Source organism: Otolemur garnettii, unplaced genomic scaffold (assembly GCF_000181295.1).
Source record: "Otolemur garnettii isolate 467f Iridium unplaced genomic scaffold, OtoGar3 scaffold00006, whole genome shotgun sequence".
NCBI lineage: Eukaryota > Metazoa > Chordata > Mammalia > Primates > Galagidae > Otolemur > Otolemur garnettii.
In genome coordinates, this window is record NW_003852401.1 from 44,295,098 (window position 1) to 44,313,142 (window position 18,045).

General features: G+C 40.4%; 1 protein-coding gene across 2 annotated transcripts in view; it reads left to right on the plus strand.

The window, feature by feature from the left end:
- The first annotated feature begins 1,438 nt into the window (after positions 1–1,438).
- The window catches only part of HSD17B3 (hydroxysteroid 17-beta dehydrogenase 3), a 32,800-nt gene continuing 16,193 nt past the window's right edge, over positions 1,439–18,045 (plus strand). Inside the window, exons 1-3 of one of the 2 annotated variants that reach the window (XM_003782996.2) lie at positions 1,439–1,638; positions 4,782–4,828; positions 16,835–16,910. In XM_003782996.2, coding sequence (XP_003783044.1) covers positions 1,485–1,638; positions 4,782–4,828; positions 16,835–16,910 — 277 coding nt within the window. In that variant the 5' untranslated portion in view covers positions 1,439–1,484. The remainder of the gene's footprint in view (positions 1,639–4,781; positions 4,829–16,834; positions 16,911–18,045) is intronic. The other variant, XM_012813423.2, reaches the window with a different exon arrangement.

Consider the following 18,045-nt stretch of genomic DNA (forward strand, 5'->3'; position numbering starts at 1 on the left):
AAACATGTGGTGTAATGATTTTTTGTAAATTTATCAATCACCACAATACAGTTTTAGAATATTCCCTTCACCTTCAAAAGATCCCTCATACCCCTTTGCAGTCAGTTTCCATTCCTACACCTAGTCCCCCTACACCTAGTCCCCCCCAACAGGGGGGTTGTAGCCAGGGTCTGGTTACTCCCTGCACAGAAAGCCAATTACTGAGACAATGAGGATTCAGTATCAGAGGAAAACAATCCAAATATAAAATGAAAGAAATTAAGTAAAACCACAGAATTCCACATTTCAATGACTCATGAAGCATGTTCACTTCCTGTTCATTTCCTAGTTTTGTACTAGACATAATAACACATTTCCTAGAAATAATAACAAATTTATAACAGTGACAAGGCATTACAATGGTGGTACCAAGTAGACAAATAATACAAGTCTGGGCAACCAGAAAGAGGACCAGCTGAAGTTCTAAACTTGGGGGTCTTCAGCACACAGGCAGTCTTGAAAGTCAAGAGATTGTATAATATCACCAAAGGAGTGAGCACAGACAGGAAAGAGAGGGGGCCAAGGACCAACTTCTGGGGTTCTTCATGGGTGACGTCAGAGTCTCCTCGTGCTCTTGGCTTTGGTTGGCACATCCACCCTCCATCCCCACCTCCAAAAGGTTGTCTTCTCTCAGCATCCAGTGACCTCTTAAAAGCATAATTCAGATTATTTTCTAAGCCTCTTCAATGGTCTCCTATTGCTCTTGGGCAAAAGTCCAAACTCCTCACCAAGAGGAGGCTCCACCCACATCCTCTGACCTTTTTTCCTCTCTATAGACCAGTTCCTTTACTGCATAGTCCCATTTATTCCTGAAATACATCCATCTTTCTCATTTCAGGGCATTGTACTAGCTCACCCAGGAGCCTGGAATCTCATCTTTGCTGGGCTGGTTCCTTCTTTTCATTCAGATTCCCACTCGAAATGCCACCTCTTCACAGAATTCCTTCCTTTGCACCCCCTCTGAAGTAGTCCCTGAATAGTCACCCAATCACATCACTCAATGACACTTTTTTCCTCACACTTGTATCAGACATTATCTTACTTATCTGCTCATCCTCTGTCTTTCTTTCCAGAATTTAAACTCCATGACAGAGGGATGCTGTCTTGGTTACTATCATTTTCCCACTGCCTTGAATATTCATTAAATATAAGTGTGATTGAGGTAGATGTCACATTCTTTTCAGTTTTCTATTTCAGGGAGAGAACCACTTTTTATTTGTCTGGGCTTTGGTTTTTCTTTCTTGATGTCCACCTTTTAACTTCTTCACCAGCTCCTCCATGGTAACAAAGCCTTATTCAAAAGGCTGTGAATCAGAGGATTGTGCGAAGAAGTTACTCTAATCTAAGTGCCCCCGACCTTATGGAATGTACCCAGTGACTCCCAGGAAGAGATTTGGTGAGAGGGCCAGGGCCAGGTCTGAAGTAGCATCTGCTGCAGTGCAACCATGGAGGAGGTTCTAGAGCCATTCTTCATTTTTGTAGGGCTGCTGGTGTGCCTGGTCTGCCTGGTGAAGTGTCTGAGATTCTCCAGATGTGTTTTACTGAACTTCTGGAAGGTTAGACCAACACCTTTCTTGCGATCAATGGGCCAGTGGGCAGGTAAGAGTTCCATTTCTTGTTCTATTGTTCCTGTTTATTATTATTTACATCTCTCAAAATAGATACTGCAACTTTCCTCTTTGAGAGCAAAGATGTAATTCCTTCAGGGGATTTTGATTTGGGGGATTAAAAGCATGAGTGAAAGTAGAATCATCTGAAACACAAGATGTGGGGCTTCAGGAGAACAACTAGACCAGGTTGCTGCTCTTGATAGTGTGCTTGTCTTTGGCCGCACTAGCTGGGTTGTCTCTTTCTGAAGTTTTCTGATGATACAAATAATAAATAAAGCAAAAAAATTTGCATCCTCATCTTCAGATTTCAAAAAGTCCAGGGCACTTCCATTTCATTAAAGGGTATTTCAAAATTTTTTATTCATATACTTTTAATTCACTTTATTAAAAAATAATGGTCCAATCATTTTTAAGAAGTGAGGGTTACAAAATCAAGGTCACTAAGATATCTATCAAGCCACTTTTTCAAGATGGTTAGATATGAAATTGGTCTGGTTTGTGTCAATTAACTACAGCCTCCCAAAGGGATTTACCTGCTAGAACCACCATGTGGAATTTCAGTCCCATAACTGAGGTTAAGCTGAAGGGAATGAAGTCATAGTTTCTGCATCTCATTGAGTGAAATCCTGAGGTCTTTGCAGGGGCTTATATTTTAAAGTTGGGTGCAAAAAAAGGATTTAAAAAATTTTACAGTGACTTTAAAAATACCATGCAGGCTAACTAAGAAAGATCATAACCTTTCCTATTTAAGCCTTATAGGGCTGACAGATAAGATACAAGCTACCTAGTTAAATTTGAATTTCAAACAAATAAGAAATAATTTTTTAGTATGTTATAACACAAAAGTTGCATGTAACATAGTTATGCTAAAAATTCATAATTTACCTGAAATTCAAATTTAACTGGACATTTTATATGGTCATCTGCTAAACCTGGCAAACTTACAAACTTAGCGATGGAAATAAAAACAAAAATTACCCTATGAGAAATGTTTGGAATGACAAATGAATTTTTAAATCTTGCTTCCGGCATTTGCTCTGTGTGTGTGTGTGTGTGTGTGTGTGTGTGTGTGTGTGTGATTTTGGCCTCTCAGGGCAGTGTGCTGTCTGTAGCGAACTTGCTCAGCAACAGAAGATTGAATATTTTGGATCCAAATATCCCACCCTCCACAGATTCAAATGCCCATGTGCTGAGTAGATTCCTAGCTCTGAACAGCCACTGCTCATTTGTGTGTGGCAAAGCCCATCTGAGAACACACATTGCAAAAGAAGTTCAAATGGGGCCAGAGACTAAGAGCATTTGTTGACTCAAAGTAAAAAATCATACTCTTAATCTGTTTTTATGAGTCAAGATGAAAGAGAGTTATTTAGTGAGAGTAAAATGTCTTTGGACGTAGGGAGACATCAAGGAGATAATATATTTCAAGTATGGAGGGGAGAAGAAAGTCTAATTACCAGAGACTAAATTTTTAAACTCCTCAGAATACCTTGAGCTCTGGGCTTGATTTCCTAATTATTTCATTAGTACATTTCATAGGCCGCCTGTATTTAAATCCTTTTGTCATCGTTTTTAGCTATATGATTTGATCAAGCTAAGAACTTTCTCTCCCTTGGCTTTCTTATCAATCAACTTAGGATAATAATGGTTTCTGCAATGTAAATTTGTTTTGAACATTAAATCAGATGAGGCATCTGAAACATTTGAAACAGTACACAGTAGAAGCAAGCCCTTGACTGTTAGCAGTAGTTATTATTGATGTTATTATCTTCACTATAGCACAGGTCCTATATTGGTAGTTTTGAAGATTCCCCTTGTTGGAGAGGAAAGGTGAGGCATGAGATAACTCTGGGTATAGTACTTTTACCAACAGGAATAGATGATAGTATGCATAGTTCCACTTAGACGTTCCTAAATGAACAGATAAAATCTGTAGTAATGAGGGTGCTTCTGTCATGAAGCTCCTACAACTTGGCTTATACTCACTTTCAAGTAAGCTAAACATATCATTTGTTCATACATTTTAAGAGTGCCCTTTAGTTTTTGGTGCAAAAGTAAATTGCCAGGTACATACTGTACATATATATTAAATTGTGAATTTTTAAATTGTGACACTCACAAGAATGAGGCTTACCGTAGAGGTCAACCATTAAATACATGTATAATGTTGCATGTTAAAGGACTAGAAGACTTGATTGTTGTACATTAAGAGATAGTATAGGCTCGGCGCCTGTGGCTCAAGCGGCTAAGGCGCCAGCCACATACATCTAAGGTGGGGGGTTCGAATCCCCAGCCCGGGCCCGCCAAACAACAATGATGGCTGCAACCAAGAAAATGGCCAGGTGTTGTGGCAGGCGCCTGTAGTCCCAGCTACTTGGGAGGCTGAGGCAGGAGACTCGCTTGAGCCCAGGAGTTGGAGGTTGCTGTGAGCTGTAATGCCATGGCACTCTACCCAGGGGGATAGCTTGAGGCTCCAGCTCAAACAAACAAACAAACAAAAAAAGAGATAGTATACATTCTTCAGCCTCCTTCATTGTACAGCATTCCCTTTTTACATTTTTGTATTTTCCTCTTTGCTAGGTTCCCTAACTTCCACAAGCTTTGATTGTTGCTGTCCTGTGGGGAGAGGGTGGGAAGAGGCAGAACTCAACTTTTGGAAAGAACCTTGATGTGTCATTACAATGACAGATGGGTGCCTGGGTAGAGCCTACCCTTGCAGAGTTAAGGCTTACCAAATACATACAGGGGCTGGATAAAATGTTTCCTGGTTGAGGTTCTTTGTTTCACTTCGGAATGTGTTTTCCCTGGCCTCATCAATCCCTCTTTAAAAAGGGAGCGGGGGAGGGGCAGCGCCTGTGGCTCAAAGGAGTAGGGTGCCAGGGCCCTACATGCCAGAGGTGGAGGTTCAAACCCAGCCCCAGCCAAAAACTGCAAAAAAAAAAAAAAAAAAAGCATCATTTTGAGCATCTAGAAAAGGGTGTCTGTCAAGGGGTAGGAGAGAGGGCTGGAGGGCAGAGAATGCTGCTTGGGAATATGAAGTATTCTGGAGAGTAGGCTTGCAAGAATACATAGCCAGTGAGAAAGAGAAGTTTAAAGATTAATTCTGTCATTTAAAGCCACTCTGGATTTTTGCAGTGATCACTGGAGCAGGAGATGGAATTGGGAAAGCATACTCATTCGAGGTAAGTTGTCTTCTTGGAGACTTTCTCCTCCCCTTGTATTGAACACATTATACTTATGTGACACCCACCTTAAACACTACTTTTCTGAACAGAAAAGGGATAGACATCATGCATTTAAGAGGGAAGCTATCTTCTACAGAAAAGCAAACTAAAAAATCATAATCTCCTTCCCTGGACACCTTTCCAAAATACAATGATATCAGGGTGGTGCCTGTGGCTCAAAGGAGTAGGGTGCTGGCCCCACATGCCGGAGGTGGTGGGTTCAAATCCGGCCCCAGCCAAAAACTGCAAAAACAAACAAACAAACAAACAAAAAAACAAACTGATATCCGAAGATGGTATTACAATGTATTTCCCTTAGGATTTGTTTTACGAATTTATGTGGTAAGTGTTTATATATTTAAATAAAAATTTTTTTAATGTGTAGATTACTTTCCTTTTATTTACCCTCTGTATTAAGCTAGGGCATATATTGATTTAAAAAAAATTATTTGTGTAGGCAGGACATATTATCAATGACTTTTACTTTAAGTAGACTAATGGGTATTACAAAATATTCTATTATTTAAAAGAAGACCTGACACAGCAGAGAGTCATTGGAATATGATTAGTATTTTTGGTATTTCCTTTTAGACTTGTTTCTATTTATCTATCTAAACTATCTATGCAGATAGGTAGATAAATAGTTATATTTTTAAAGAATGCATTTATCGCATATGTGGTTTCTTATGTTATTATCATTACAAATTTCACATTTTCATTAATGAAATACTGTTTCTTAGAATGTGTATATATATATATATATATTATTTCTTCCACATGCCTATTACATTGACCTTTAGAACCATATCAAATATAACAGAAGAATAGAAAGAATCTTAGAAATTGTAAGAAGATGGCTGCTAAAAATTCAGTAACACCATGACCAGGTGCAGTGGTTAATGCCTGTAACCCCAGCAGTTTGGGAGGCTGAGTCAGAAGGATTGCTTGAGTCCAGGAGTTCAAAATCAGCCTGGGTAATATGATAAGTGCCTATAGTCTCAGCTACCAAGGAGGCTGAGGCAAGAGGATCACTAGAGCTCAGGGGTTGGAGGCTCTAGCAAGCTGTAATGATACCACTGAACTCTATCTTGGGTAGTAAAGTTGTTGCCAAAAAAGAAATTGATGATACTTTAAAATATAATGAAAAGCATCTCTATTCATGGTAGAAAAATAATCCTAGAAACACAATATAAAATTTGAAGGCCTTTTAAAAGAAAATTATAAAACTCCATTGAGAAATATGAGACATTCTGAATAAGGGGGAGGGGGGGAATGCGACATTCCTGAAAAAAAGATAATTAAAATCGAGCAATTTCTCTCAAATCCCAGATAAGTATATTAAATATCCCAGATCATTTTTTTAAGTATTACATTTTTTAAAAAATCATTTTTTAAATGTTACATTTGGTTGTGAGCATTTTCTTGTGTCATGATTTTAAAATGACAACATAGTAGTCTATCAAGTGGATGGCCTATGATTTACCCATTTTCTGGTTGGAAATTTTAGTTTTTTCTAGTTTTCCTTTATTTTACATAAAAATAGCAATAAATACATGCACTTTTCTGCTTACCTCATTATTTTGGGACTTTACTTCAAGTCCTTGAAGTAAACTTGCTGGATTAGAGGTTATAAACATATTTAAGAATATTGTGCCTTCCTTTAAGTTATAGTAATTTATACTGCGTTCTGAGAGAGATGTTGTCTTAGTTTAGTTTGCTATAGCAAATTACGATAAAGTGGTGGCTTAAGCAAATATGTACTTCTCACAGTTCTGGAGCCTAGGAAGTCCAAGATCAAGGTGCCGGCAGATACGGAGTCTGGTGAGGGCTCGCTTTTTGGTTTGCAGACGGCTGTCTCACATGGCAGAGGGCAGAGAAGGGGGAAGCAAGCTCTCTCGTTCTTCTCACAAAAGCATGAATCCCAACCTGTGGGCTTCACCCTCATGAGCTGACCACTTCCTCATGGCCCCAACTCCAAATATCGCTGTATTAGGGGTTAGGATTTTAACATACAAAATTTAGGGGGACACAAATACTCAGTTTCTATGGAAGCTGCATTCAACCACAGTACAGTAGCCAAGTGTTTTCTTGCCCCTGAAGGCCTGCATCATAATAAAACCATCTTGTGTGAAATGACAGGGCAAAGTATCTTGGAGGCACTTGATAGAAACTTTCAGGATATTAGCACCGCCAAACCATGCCCCCGGTAAAAAAGGTCCTTGTGCTGGTCTTTTGGGTCTGGCCCCCTCATCCTTCATCCCTGATGAGGACTTTTAGTCACTGAACTTGGGCTTCAACTCTGTTTTTTTAAGTTAAAGAGTTCTTTGCTTTCATCCTAATCATGTACAGTGACTTACCAGTGGTCAATAGTGGTCAACATTTGAAAGAAGAGTGGTCATATTTGAGTTTTGAGGTTGGAGCACCACCCACCAACCACTTTTTAAAACAAGTGTGTTCCGATCCAAAAACTCGGAAGGAAAGCTTTTCTAGTTATATTTGCATTAAAACTATATAAACCTTTGATATAACAATTCCTCTGCTTAGACCATGTTTTTGGAAGGCCCTGATATCAACTGATATTAATAACCTTGCCTCTAAGTTCTCTGACTATTGAACAATTCGTGTTCTTTCTTTCTGATTTTCTAGATTGTTTCCTCAAATTTACGCTGACATAACCTACATGTGGTCCCTTTGATATCTCCATATATATACTCCATATATATATGCGGTAACATTTGTTATCTTGTATCTCTTATAAAGTCAGAAGTCAAACATGACTTGAGAATTAATATAGTTTCTCTTTCTTAAAATGTGTATACATCTTTTTGGCACCTTCTGTATATATATAGAGTATATATACACGTGGTGTCTATATGCCTATGCACACACAAGTGAAAGAGAGATAGAGATGTTTGTTTAAGGACTTGGTGGCAGGTGCCTGTAGTCCCAGCTACTTGGGAGGCTGAGGCAAGAGGATCATTCGAACCCAAGAGTTTGAGGTTGCTGTAAGCTAAGACGCCACAGCACTCTACCATGGGTGACCAAGTGAGACTCGTCTCAAAAAAAGAGAGAAAAAAAAAGGACTTGGCTCTCATGATTATGGAGGCTGACATGTCCAAAATCTGCAGAGTTGGCTAGCAGACTGGAGACCCCGGGAAGAGCCAATGCTACAGTTTAAGTCCAAAGGCCATTAGCTGGCAGAATTCTCTCTTCTTCCAGCAAGGTCAGTCTTGTTTTAGTAAGTTTTTTTTCAGCTGATTAGATGAGGCCTACCCACATTGTGGAGGAAAATGTGCTTTGCTCAGAGTCTACTAATGAAAATGTTGATCTCATCTAAATGATACCTTCACAGAAACATGTATCTAAGAGCTAGAGGCTAGTCAAGATGACCCATAAAGGGAATCATCACAGACAATGAAAATGTATGATATTTATCCCCATTTTTCTTTTATTGTTATTTCTTCCTTACCAATGTTCCAAGATCCCTTCTTTTGTCATTTGCTTTCTGTTTGGAGAAGTTCCTTTACCTATTCTTTTAGGGTAGGTTTGCTGGTTACAATTTCTCTTAGTTTTTCTTTATTCAAGAATATCTTGATTGGGGGGGGAGGGCTAAGTAGAGTTTCACTTTGTCACCCTAGGTAGAATGTTGCAGTGTCATAGCTCACAGCAACCAAAAACTCCTGGGCTCAAGTGATACTTTTTTTTTTTTTTTTTGAGACAGAGTCTCATTATGTTGCCCTTGGTAGAGAGCTGTGGCATCACAGCTCACAGCAATCTCAAACCCTTAGGCTCAAACAATTCTCTTGCCTCAGCCTCCTGAGTAGCTAGGTAGGTGCCTGCCACAACACCAGGCTATTTTTTTGTTGCAGTTGTCATTGTCTGCTGGCCAGGGCCCAGGTTTGAACCTGCCAGCCTGGGTGTATAAGGCTGGCGTCCTACCCAGTGAACACGGGCACTGCCATCAAGTGATACTCTTGCCTCAACCTCCCTATGCCAGCCTGGCGGGAGTGTGGGGACTCCTTGCTGTAGAGCTTCACTAGGGTAGAAATCTCAGCTCCCCACTCAGTTTTTGCTAACAGGAGTGTGGGTAGGACCATTGTTTTATTCTGAGGTTGTTTGCTTAGGTCTAAAAAGATTTTGTATTGTGAGGCTTCCCTTTTTCTGGTCTTTTGGTTAAAGAGAGCAGGCTTTTGCTGGGACTTTGTATGTCTGCAACTGTTGGTATTTCTGGGACTACAGTAGCTGGGACTAGAGACGCTCACCACTATGTCCAGCTATTTTTTAGAGATGGTGTCTCACTCTTGCTCAGGCTGGTCTCAAACTCCTGAGCTCAAGCAATTCACCCACCTCAGCCTCCAGAATGCTAAGATTATAGGCATAAGCCACCATGCCTGGAGAATATCTTGATTTTTGTCATTAATTCCTGAAGGACAGTTTCACTGGATATAGGATTTACAGGTGACAGTCCTTTTCTTTCAGCCATTGAAAAATATTGTGGCATTTTCTTCTGGCCTCTATTTGAATTGCTTCTCCCCAATAAATAAGGTATTATTTTTCTCTCTGCTTTCAAGATATTTTTCTTTGTCTTTAGTTTTCAAAGATTGGTTATTTGTTTCTTGGCATGGATTTCTTTGGCTTTATCCTGTTTAGGGTTCACTCAATCTCTTGAATATATAGGTTTATGTCTTTTCACAAATTTGGAAAACTTCCATGCATTATTTCTTAGAATACTATTTCAGGCCTGTACTTTTCTCTCCTCAGACACCCTAATGACATGAACGTTAGAATTTTTTTTAATAGTCCTATGGGAGGCTGAGACTATTTAATAGTCCTTTAGGTCCCTGTTCATTTTTTCAGTATATTTTTTTCTCTGTTGCTCAGACCAGGTAACTTGTCTTCAAGTTCACTGATTCTTTTCTTCATCCCCTTCATTCTGTTACTGATCCCACCCATTGAGTTTTTTATTTTGATTATTATGTTTTTCTGTTCTAAAATTTTCATTTGATTCTTCTTTCTACCCTCTATTTCTTTGATGAAACTTTTTATTTATTTCATTTATTTTTTTTCATGTGTTCATAATGGCTTGTTAAAGTATTCTTATGCTCTGAAATCTTGTCTGATAATTCTGACATCTGTGTCATCATCTCACTCTTACCATCTGTTGATTATCTTTTCTCATTCAGACTGAGATCTTCCTGATTCTTTGTATGATAAGCAGTGTTTTAGTGACTCCTAGACATTTTTGGTTTTATGTATAAAACTCTAGACCTTATTTAATTCTTCTGTTTATTTTAGTTCATACTGACATTGCTTTGAGGAGTGGCTGACCTGCTCTTGCCAGGTGGGTTAAAGACCCAGCCCCCCCACTTGGGGGTACTGCTGCCTCATTCCTATTGGGTGAGGGTGGAGGTTCTGGCTCTCTCTGAGGCCTCTGCTGACACCACTCAGGCTGGAATGGGCAAGGGTACATCTTTACTGCTCTCCACAAGGCCTCCAATGACATTTGAGGAGGGCAGCCTCATTACCACTGGTTAATGGTGAAAGCCATGGCTCTCCACAAAGCCTCTTCTGTTATCATCCCAGGGGAAGGTATTGGAGAGGGGAAGGGGGGCCTTGTTACTGCTAGTGGGGTGGACATTCAAGCATCCACTATGTTGGGGTGGGGGTGCCTAGGATAATAGTCATAGCTCACTACATGATCCTCTCTGATCCCAGTCTGGCAGGGGTGTGGGGACTCCTTGCTGCAGAGCCTCACTAGGGTAGAAATCTCAGCTCTATTCTGAGGTTGTTTGTTTATTGTCTAAAAATTTTCTGTCTTGCTAGGCTTTCCTTTTTCTGGTCTTTTCGTTAGAGAGAGCAGGCTTTTGTTGGGACTTTGTATGTCTGCACCTGTTGGTATTTCTGAATTGCCAGCTTTTCCAGCCAGAAACCTGGGATATATGAAGCAAAAAAGAAAGCCTGGGAAATCACCACTGTGGGCTGTGCCCAACATGCCGAGGCCCCTGGCCGATCTTCTCTCTGTGCTTTGGAGCCTTCTTATGTTTGTTTTATGTATTATGTTCAGGTTTTTTAATTGCACTTAATTGTGGGAATAGGGAATAGTAGTATTTCTCCTCCACCTTCCCAGAAGTCCATTCTATATTGTATTTTAACCTAATCTGTATTTATATTTAGAATGGCAGGGGAGGCTTTGCCTCGGTTAAAGAACTCTCAAGCATTACTTGAAGCAGGTGGGAAAAAACTGTGGAGAGCAATGGGCTGGGGTGGCAGAAGGGGCGAGAGTGGGTCTGCTCTTCCTACCTCAGGAGCCCCTGCTCATTCTCATTTTCACACCACGTCCACTTCTTTAGCACCTGAATTCAAGCCCTTTCTTTTATTGTCTACCGCACAGAGGAGGCCTTGTCTTTCCCCAAGTTCCCACCACCCATTGTAAATTAGCAGTTTACAAGCACCTTCCTTGACCCAGGCCCCAACATACAGTAGAAGGAAAACAAGGCCCATTCATCACAGCCGTGGCCATTCTTCCTCAGGACTGGTCCGGCAGTGAATTCTGGGAGAGGGAGGGCTTCTGCGGCTTAACTTTCTGAAAAGAGGGCGGCAAAACCCATGTATGGAGCCTGTCAGCCTGGACATTCTGGAATAAGATTGAGTCCTGCTCCAGTGGACAAAGGGAACAATGCCAGCCCAGACAACCAAGTGTTCTCCCGTGCCCCCCTCCCGGCCCAGACCACTCCACACGGAACCTTTAAAAGGTCTATGGCTCTTGAGAGAAATGGCACAATTAAGGAGAGGCTGGAAGCCCACCAGGCAGAGAGCATCCTTTGTGTTAAAAATGCAAATTGTTTTCCATTTAATGGACAATCTCCCCTTGAGAAGGCTGATGAAGTGAATTGTGAGACAAAGGTGCTTAATTCTTAGGCATCCTTTTGAAGGATTCCAAGGCTCAAAAATGGGGGTTGGAGGTGGGGGTGGGTAATTTTCCATAGAGAGAAAGAAAGAGGAGACTTACTTGGGGATGTCATTGGCAGGGGTCAGCCTTAGAAATCGGACAGTCCTTGGCGGATGTTTGCAAAAAGTTTAAAAACATATTTGGTAGACTATTTCGTACAACAGTTTTAGGTTTACAGCAGAATTGAGCAGAAGGTGCAGAAATTTCCCATGTACCTCCTGCCTCTCAGTGACACAGTCTCTCCATTATGCACTTGCCCCACCGGAGTGGGACATTTGTCCCAATCCATGAACGTGCACTGACATGTCACTATCACCCAGTGTCCAGAGTTTATATTCAGATTCCCTCTTGGTTTAGTTTTTTGTCATGGCTGTTTTTCAGAGGAAAGTGTGACAAGCACCGCTGAGGATGTTTCTTTCAGGGAAGCTGCTGCCTGCCTGCTCCTCTGTGCAATCTGTCAGAGAAGAGCATCATGTAGGGTCAGTTGACACTGACATGGAAATCTTTGAGAAGGTTTCTGTGGTTTAGTTTTTTTCTTAAATCATAGTTGTATTCCAGCCAAACTGTCACAAATAAAGCTTTTTCTATGTCATGTGTAAATATACTAGGAAATCAACTATTTAAAGGGAACGACAGATGCATGACGCGATTGTGTCTCTTTTATAAAGTGGCACCTCACTGTACAGATTTCAGGTCAGGGGAGGAACTTGTGGCAATATGTTGGTGGTGTCAGTACCTTCTGCTGTCCAGAGTCAGGGCTGAAGATCACCTGTTTGAGTGAATATAATTTACTTTTAAAAACTTCAGCATAGCTGGTGTTGAAACTGTCTATATTAAAATAACACAGACCTATAAAGTATTAGTCAAAGTCTGATTTTTATAAAACTGTAGACACAGCCAGAAGCTAACTAGCCATTGTTCCCTAACTTCCTTACTGCTGTAACTGCTTATTCCTTAATGGCCCTATCCTCCCTGATTGGTCCAAGATTTGTGACTTCCCCCACTACTTCCACAGATGACATGGCCAAGGACTTGTGCTTCTCTAGATGAAATTACTATTGTAAAACCTAAAACTGGTTTTTGAAGTATTTTTCAGACTTTGCATTCTGGGGGGACCCACTGAAGCTGATTGGGACCCATGGATATGTGTGAAAATGGGTCCAACAGCCTTGGGACCCCCTACTCCCAAAATCTCCCCACTGAGAAGATGATCTCTACTTCCCAGTCCTATGAACTCATCCCCTCCACCAATCAGCAGACTCAATTCCTCAGCATTTTGCCTGCCAAACTATCTTTAAAAATCCTTTCTCTCCAAATTCTCGAGGAGATGGATTTGAGAAATTCCTCCCATCTCTTTGCCTGGTACCTGTTCATGTATGTTGTCACAGATGTCAGGCTTTCCTTCTTTCTAAAGGCCAAATAGTATTAGATTGTGTGTGGAGGGTGCGTGATGTATACTACATTTGCTTTATCCATTCATCTGTTAATGGATTTAATCTTTTGTCCTGAGGATTAATGATAATGATGTTGAGGACCTTTTCATATACCTGTTGGCCATCTGTATATGTTTTCTTTTGAAAAATGTCTATTCAGGTCTTCCATCCTTCTTTTACTCAGGTTATTATTATCATTATTTGGCTCTGAATTATATGAGTTCCTTATATTTTGGATATTATTCTTCCATCATATATGTGATTTGTACATATTTTCCCACATTCCATGGGTTGTGTTTTTACTCTGTTGATTGCTTCCTTTGCTGTGGGGAAGCTTTTAGTTCGAGGCAACTAATTTTGCTTTTGTTGCTTGTGCTTTTTAGTGTCATATGCAAAAAATCATCTCCCACACCAATGTCAAAAACCTTCTTCTCCGTGTTTTCTTGTAACCTCAGTTTCAGGTTTTACATTTAAGTCTTTAATTCATTTTGAGTTGATTTGTATCTGGTGTGAGATACGGTCTAATTTCCTTCTTCTGTGTTGTGAATATCTAGTTTTCCCAGCACTGCTTATTGAAGAGACTGTCCTTTTCCCATTGTGTGTTCCTGTTGCCATCATTGAAAATCAGGTGATTATAGATGCCTGGATTTATTTCCAGACTTTCTATTCTGTTCCATTCATTTATATTTTCATTGTAGTTGTATAATATAAGTGCAGTATTCTGTTTTGATTACTGTAGCTTTGCAATATATCTTATAGTCAGAACGTGAAATGTCTCCAGCTTTGTTCTTCTTATTAAAGGTTGTTTGGGCTATTTGTTATCTTTTGGAATTTCATATGAATTTCAAGATTGTTTGTCTATTTCTAAGAAAAACGTCATTGAGATTTTGATAGGGGACTACATTAAATCTGTAGGTTACTTTCGATAATATTATCATTTAAACAACAGTAATTCTTACAACCCATGAGCATGGATCCCTTTCTATTTATCTGAAGGAGTTCCATTTCCTTCATCAATGGTTTATAATTTTCAGTGTCCATGTTTCTCAACAGTTTTAGTTAAATTTATTTGTATGTTTCTTTTTCTTGTCTAATTGTTCTGGCTAGGACTTCTAGGTAAAGAAGTGCTGAGAAGGAACATCCTTGTTTTGTTCCTGATCCTAGAGGAAAAGCAGTCAGCTATTTGCCATAGAATACAATATAATGTTAGCTGTGAGCATGGCCTTTATTGTGTTAAAGTTTCTTCTAAACCTATTTTGTTGAACACTTTAATCATGAATGGGTATTCAACTTTGTCCAATGCTTTTTTCTGATTTAGGGCTTCCTCCCCCATCATATGGCTTTTTTCTTTAATTTTGTTAATATGATTATCAATGCATCAGTTTGCATATATTGAGCATCCTGGCATCCAAGATATAAATCCTACTTGGTTATAGTGTATGATACTTTTAATGTGCTGTTGAATTCAGTCTGCTAGTACTTCATTGAGAATTTTTGTGTGCATGTTCATCAGGGACATTGGCCTATAGTTTTCTTTTTATGGGGTATCTTTGGTTTTGACATGAGAGTGATGCTAGCCTGCTTTGAAATATTCCCTCTTCTATTTTTTTGGAAGAGTTTAAGTAGGATTAGTATTAATTTTTTTGAATGCTTGATATAATTCACCCACAAAGTCATCTGATGCTAGGTTTTTGTTGGGACATGTCAAGTTTAAAAGAATATTGCAAGATACTACTTATAATGCCATTTATATAGGATAAAAAGAAATGAACCCCACAAAACAAATGTCTATGTCTTTCTATGCTGGTAAGTGCAGGGAAAAATCTAGAGAAGGTACAACAACAAAACAGGGACAGTGGGAGCCCAGGAGGGTGGGGAAATGGGATTGGGGCACTGCGACATTTTTTCCCTTAGTATTATTTGACTCTTTAACCATGAGAATATGTTTGCGCATTTACTAGTATAATTTAATACATTAAAATATTAAAAAATGTAAGTGACTTCAAACTCAGAGATTTTTACATAGATGATTTTCATGGGAACTGATGTGTTTTTGACATCTCCTTGGATGATTCTGAGCCCATGGCCCTGAAGAGTGAATTACTGGCTGTTGGAGACTATATATCATAGCCCATGATTCAGAATCTCCTGTGTGTTCCACATTATGGAATTCCTTCTTACAATAACAGCATGTCCTTGCTTCCACAGTAGATACACTAAAATTGGAATGACACAGAGATGAGCATAGGTTCCCAAGATGGCACATGCATTTGTAAAGCATTTCATATTTTGGTTGAGATGACAAATTTTATGTTGTGTGTATTTTGCCACAGTATAAATCCTACTTGGTTATAGTGTCTGATACTTTTAAATCATTTAACTAACACCACAGAGAGAGATTTCTATAAACTGGGGCCTTTGTCACTAATTCAAACATCATCAGTCTCTGTTTAAATCAATGTTGTTGTTTTTTTTCCTTTTGTCTTTCAAAAAAAAAGCTGTAGCTTTTCTCCCCAACGGCACTTTTAGGAGTAGAAAAGTCTCTGCCTGTCTGTGAACACCCCCTACCCTGCCCTCACCATGCCAAGTTTATGTGTCCCCCATGGAATCTCTCCCTTGCCTCTGTAATGGTGTGCACACTTCCACTCAGTCTACACCTTGTCCATTCTGAAGAGTTACCCTGCTGATCTCAGGGGGCCATCCAACTCCTTCCTCTGTATTCTTCATTCCATGTCCTTTCCTGTGGATGTCAGAAAACAGGGAGAAGGGTGTCAGGTCAAGTGAATAGGAAGCAGTTCAAAAGTTGCTGCAGAAATACTATTTTTTGTTTTAGAGACAGAGTCTTGCTTTTTTGCCCCAGGTAAAGTGATGTGGCGTCAGGCTAGCTCACAGCAACCTCAAACTCCTGGGCTCAAGTGATCCTCCTGCCTCAGCCTCCCAACTAGCTGGAACTACAGGCCCTGCTATGGCATCTACCTAGATAATTATTCTATTTTTAGTAGAGGCGGGGGTCTCACTTTTGCTCAGGCTGGTCTTGAACTCCTGGCCTCAAGCAATCCTCTCATCTTGGCCTCCCAGAATGCTAGGATTATAGACACAAACCATTGTGCCTGGCCACAAATACTGTTATTAGTGGCGCCTGTGGCTCAAAGGAGTAAGGCCCTGGGCCCCATATGCCAGAGGTGGTGGGTTCAAACCCAGCCCCTGGTCAAAACCTACAAATACTGTTTTTATTATGGGGTGATGCTCTAGACCCTGTTACATAATAAATATTTAAAAATCTCCAACATTTTGAATTCCCACACACAGCTGACCTCACGCATCTCAGAAAAGCAGCTTTTAGACGGTGGGCCTGAACAAGAAAAGTTAGTTTGTGGCACATAATAAACACAAGTGTAAACTACTATTAAGATGGCACATTTAGCCTGGCCCACTGAGGCTGTTTTGTTCATAGCCCAGAAACGTTTGTCGCGATTAAACATTCTGCACATCACCCTGCAACCAAGGGCATCACATTGCGGAAAGCCTCCCCTGTCGGCTCCTTATCTTTGTCTTGTTTTGTTTTCTCACTCCCACCCCTAGCTGGCTAAACACGGCGTCAATGTTGTGCTTATCAGCCGGACTCTAGAAAAACTACAGGCCATTGCCACAGAGATTGGTGAGTGACACCCCCCTCGATAAGGGAGATGTTTGTGGAGCCCACCTGCCCTGCCCGCCTGTTGCCAGCGTTTCCACATTTCCCAGAGCATCTACCCTCCTGTGGGAAGCCAAATTCACAAAGTGAAGGGGGGATTTAAGGTGTCGGCTTTAGCCTCCGCTGGTTCTGTGGGGTGCCTGAAGCAGGGATGGACTCAGGCACAAATAGTTTCACTTACTTCTGTGGTGTGGTGCCTTCATCCCTAGAATCAGCCTGCTCAGCTAGAGACCCCAGCTGCCTGGTTGCTTCTGCCACTCCCTTCAAAAGGAAGCAGAACATCACTTCCTGTGCTCTGCTCCTTGCAGGAGGATGAGAGACGATGCTCACTGGTGGTCCTCAGATTTTAAAAAACAATTCCATCCAGGGCTGCCATGTGTGCTTTTGAAGGTTGAACACAGTACAACCCTAAAAAGCAGGTTTTACTTCATAATGTTTTATTATGATGATTTTCCCTGAAATGTTCTTAGTTCATAGTGATTATAATATTTCTTTGGGGGCATAAGAATTTTAGTAATTATTAATTTAATAATTAGTAAACTCTTTAACTCAAAGGGATGAGTCTCCAATTTGAGGACTCAGGAAAACCATGGCAGGCTATCTGTGGTCAGCCTTGTTTCCCTGGGATAGCACTGGGACAGGAGACTGATGTGGGAGCTGTGGGGTGGTGCAGGCACACCATGGAGCTCTGTGCCCTTGAACCAATGAATTCTGCTTTTGTTCTGTGTCTAGATATTAGAAGTAACTTTGAGTAGGACTCAGATATTCTTCAGTATTTTCCTAACAGTGCTAAACCATGCTTATCATTCTTCTGAAAAGCAACTGGTGTCTTTGGACTGAAAGCATCTGCTACTCTCAAACTAGCTTCAAGATTGCTTGATCCATAAATGTTGGGTCTAACTCCAAGGCTAAAGCAAGCTCAGCAGACAGTTTACAAACTCTGCTGTAGCTTTCAGTCTGCCTGAAAATTCCTGCACAAGGCAAGTTAACACAGTATAGTGAGAAGAGTTTTGAACTTCAAGTGAGCAGAGTGTGGATGCCCTTGGTCAAGTTAATTAGCCCTGACCCTTCGTCTTCTTCTCTGGAATATGAGAATAAT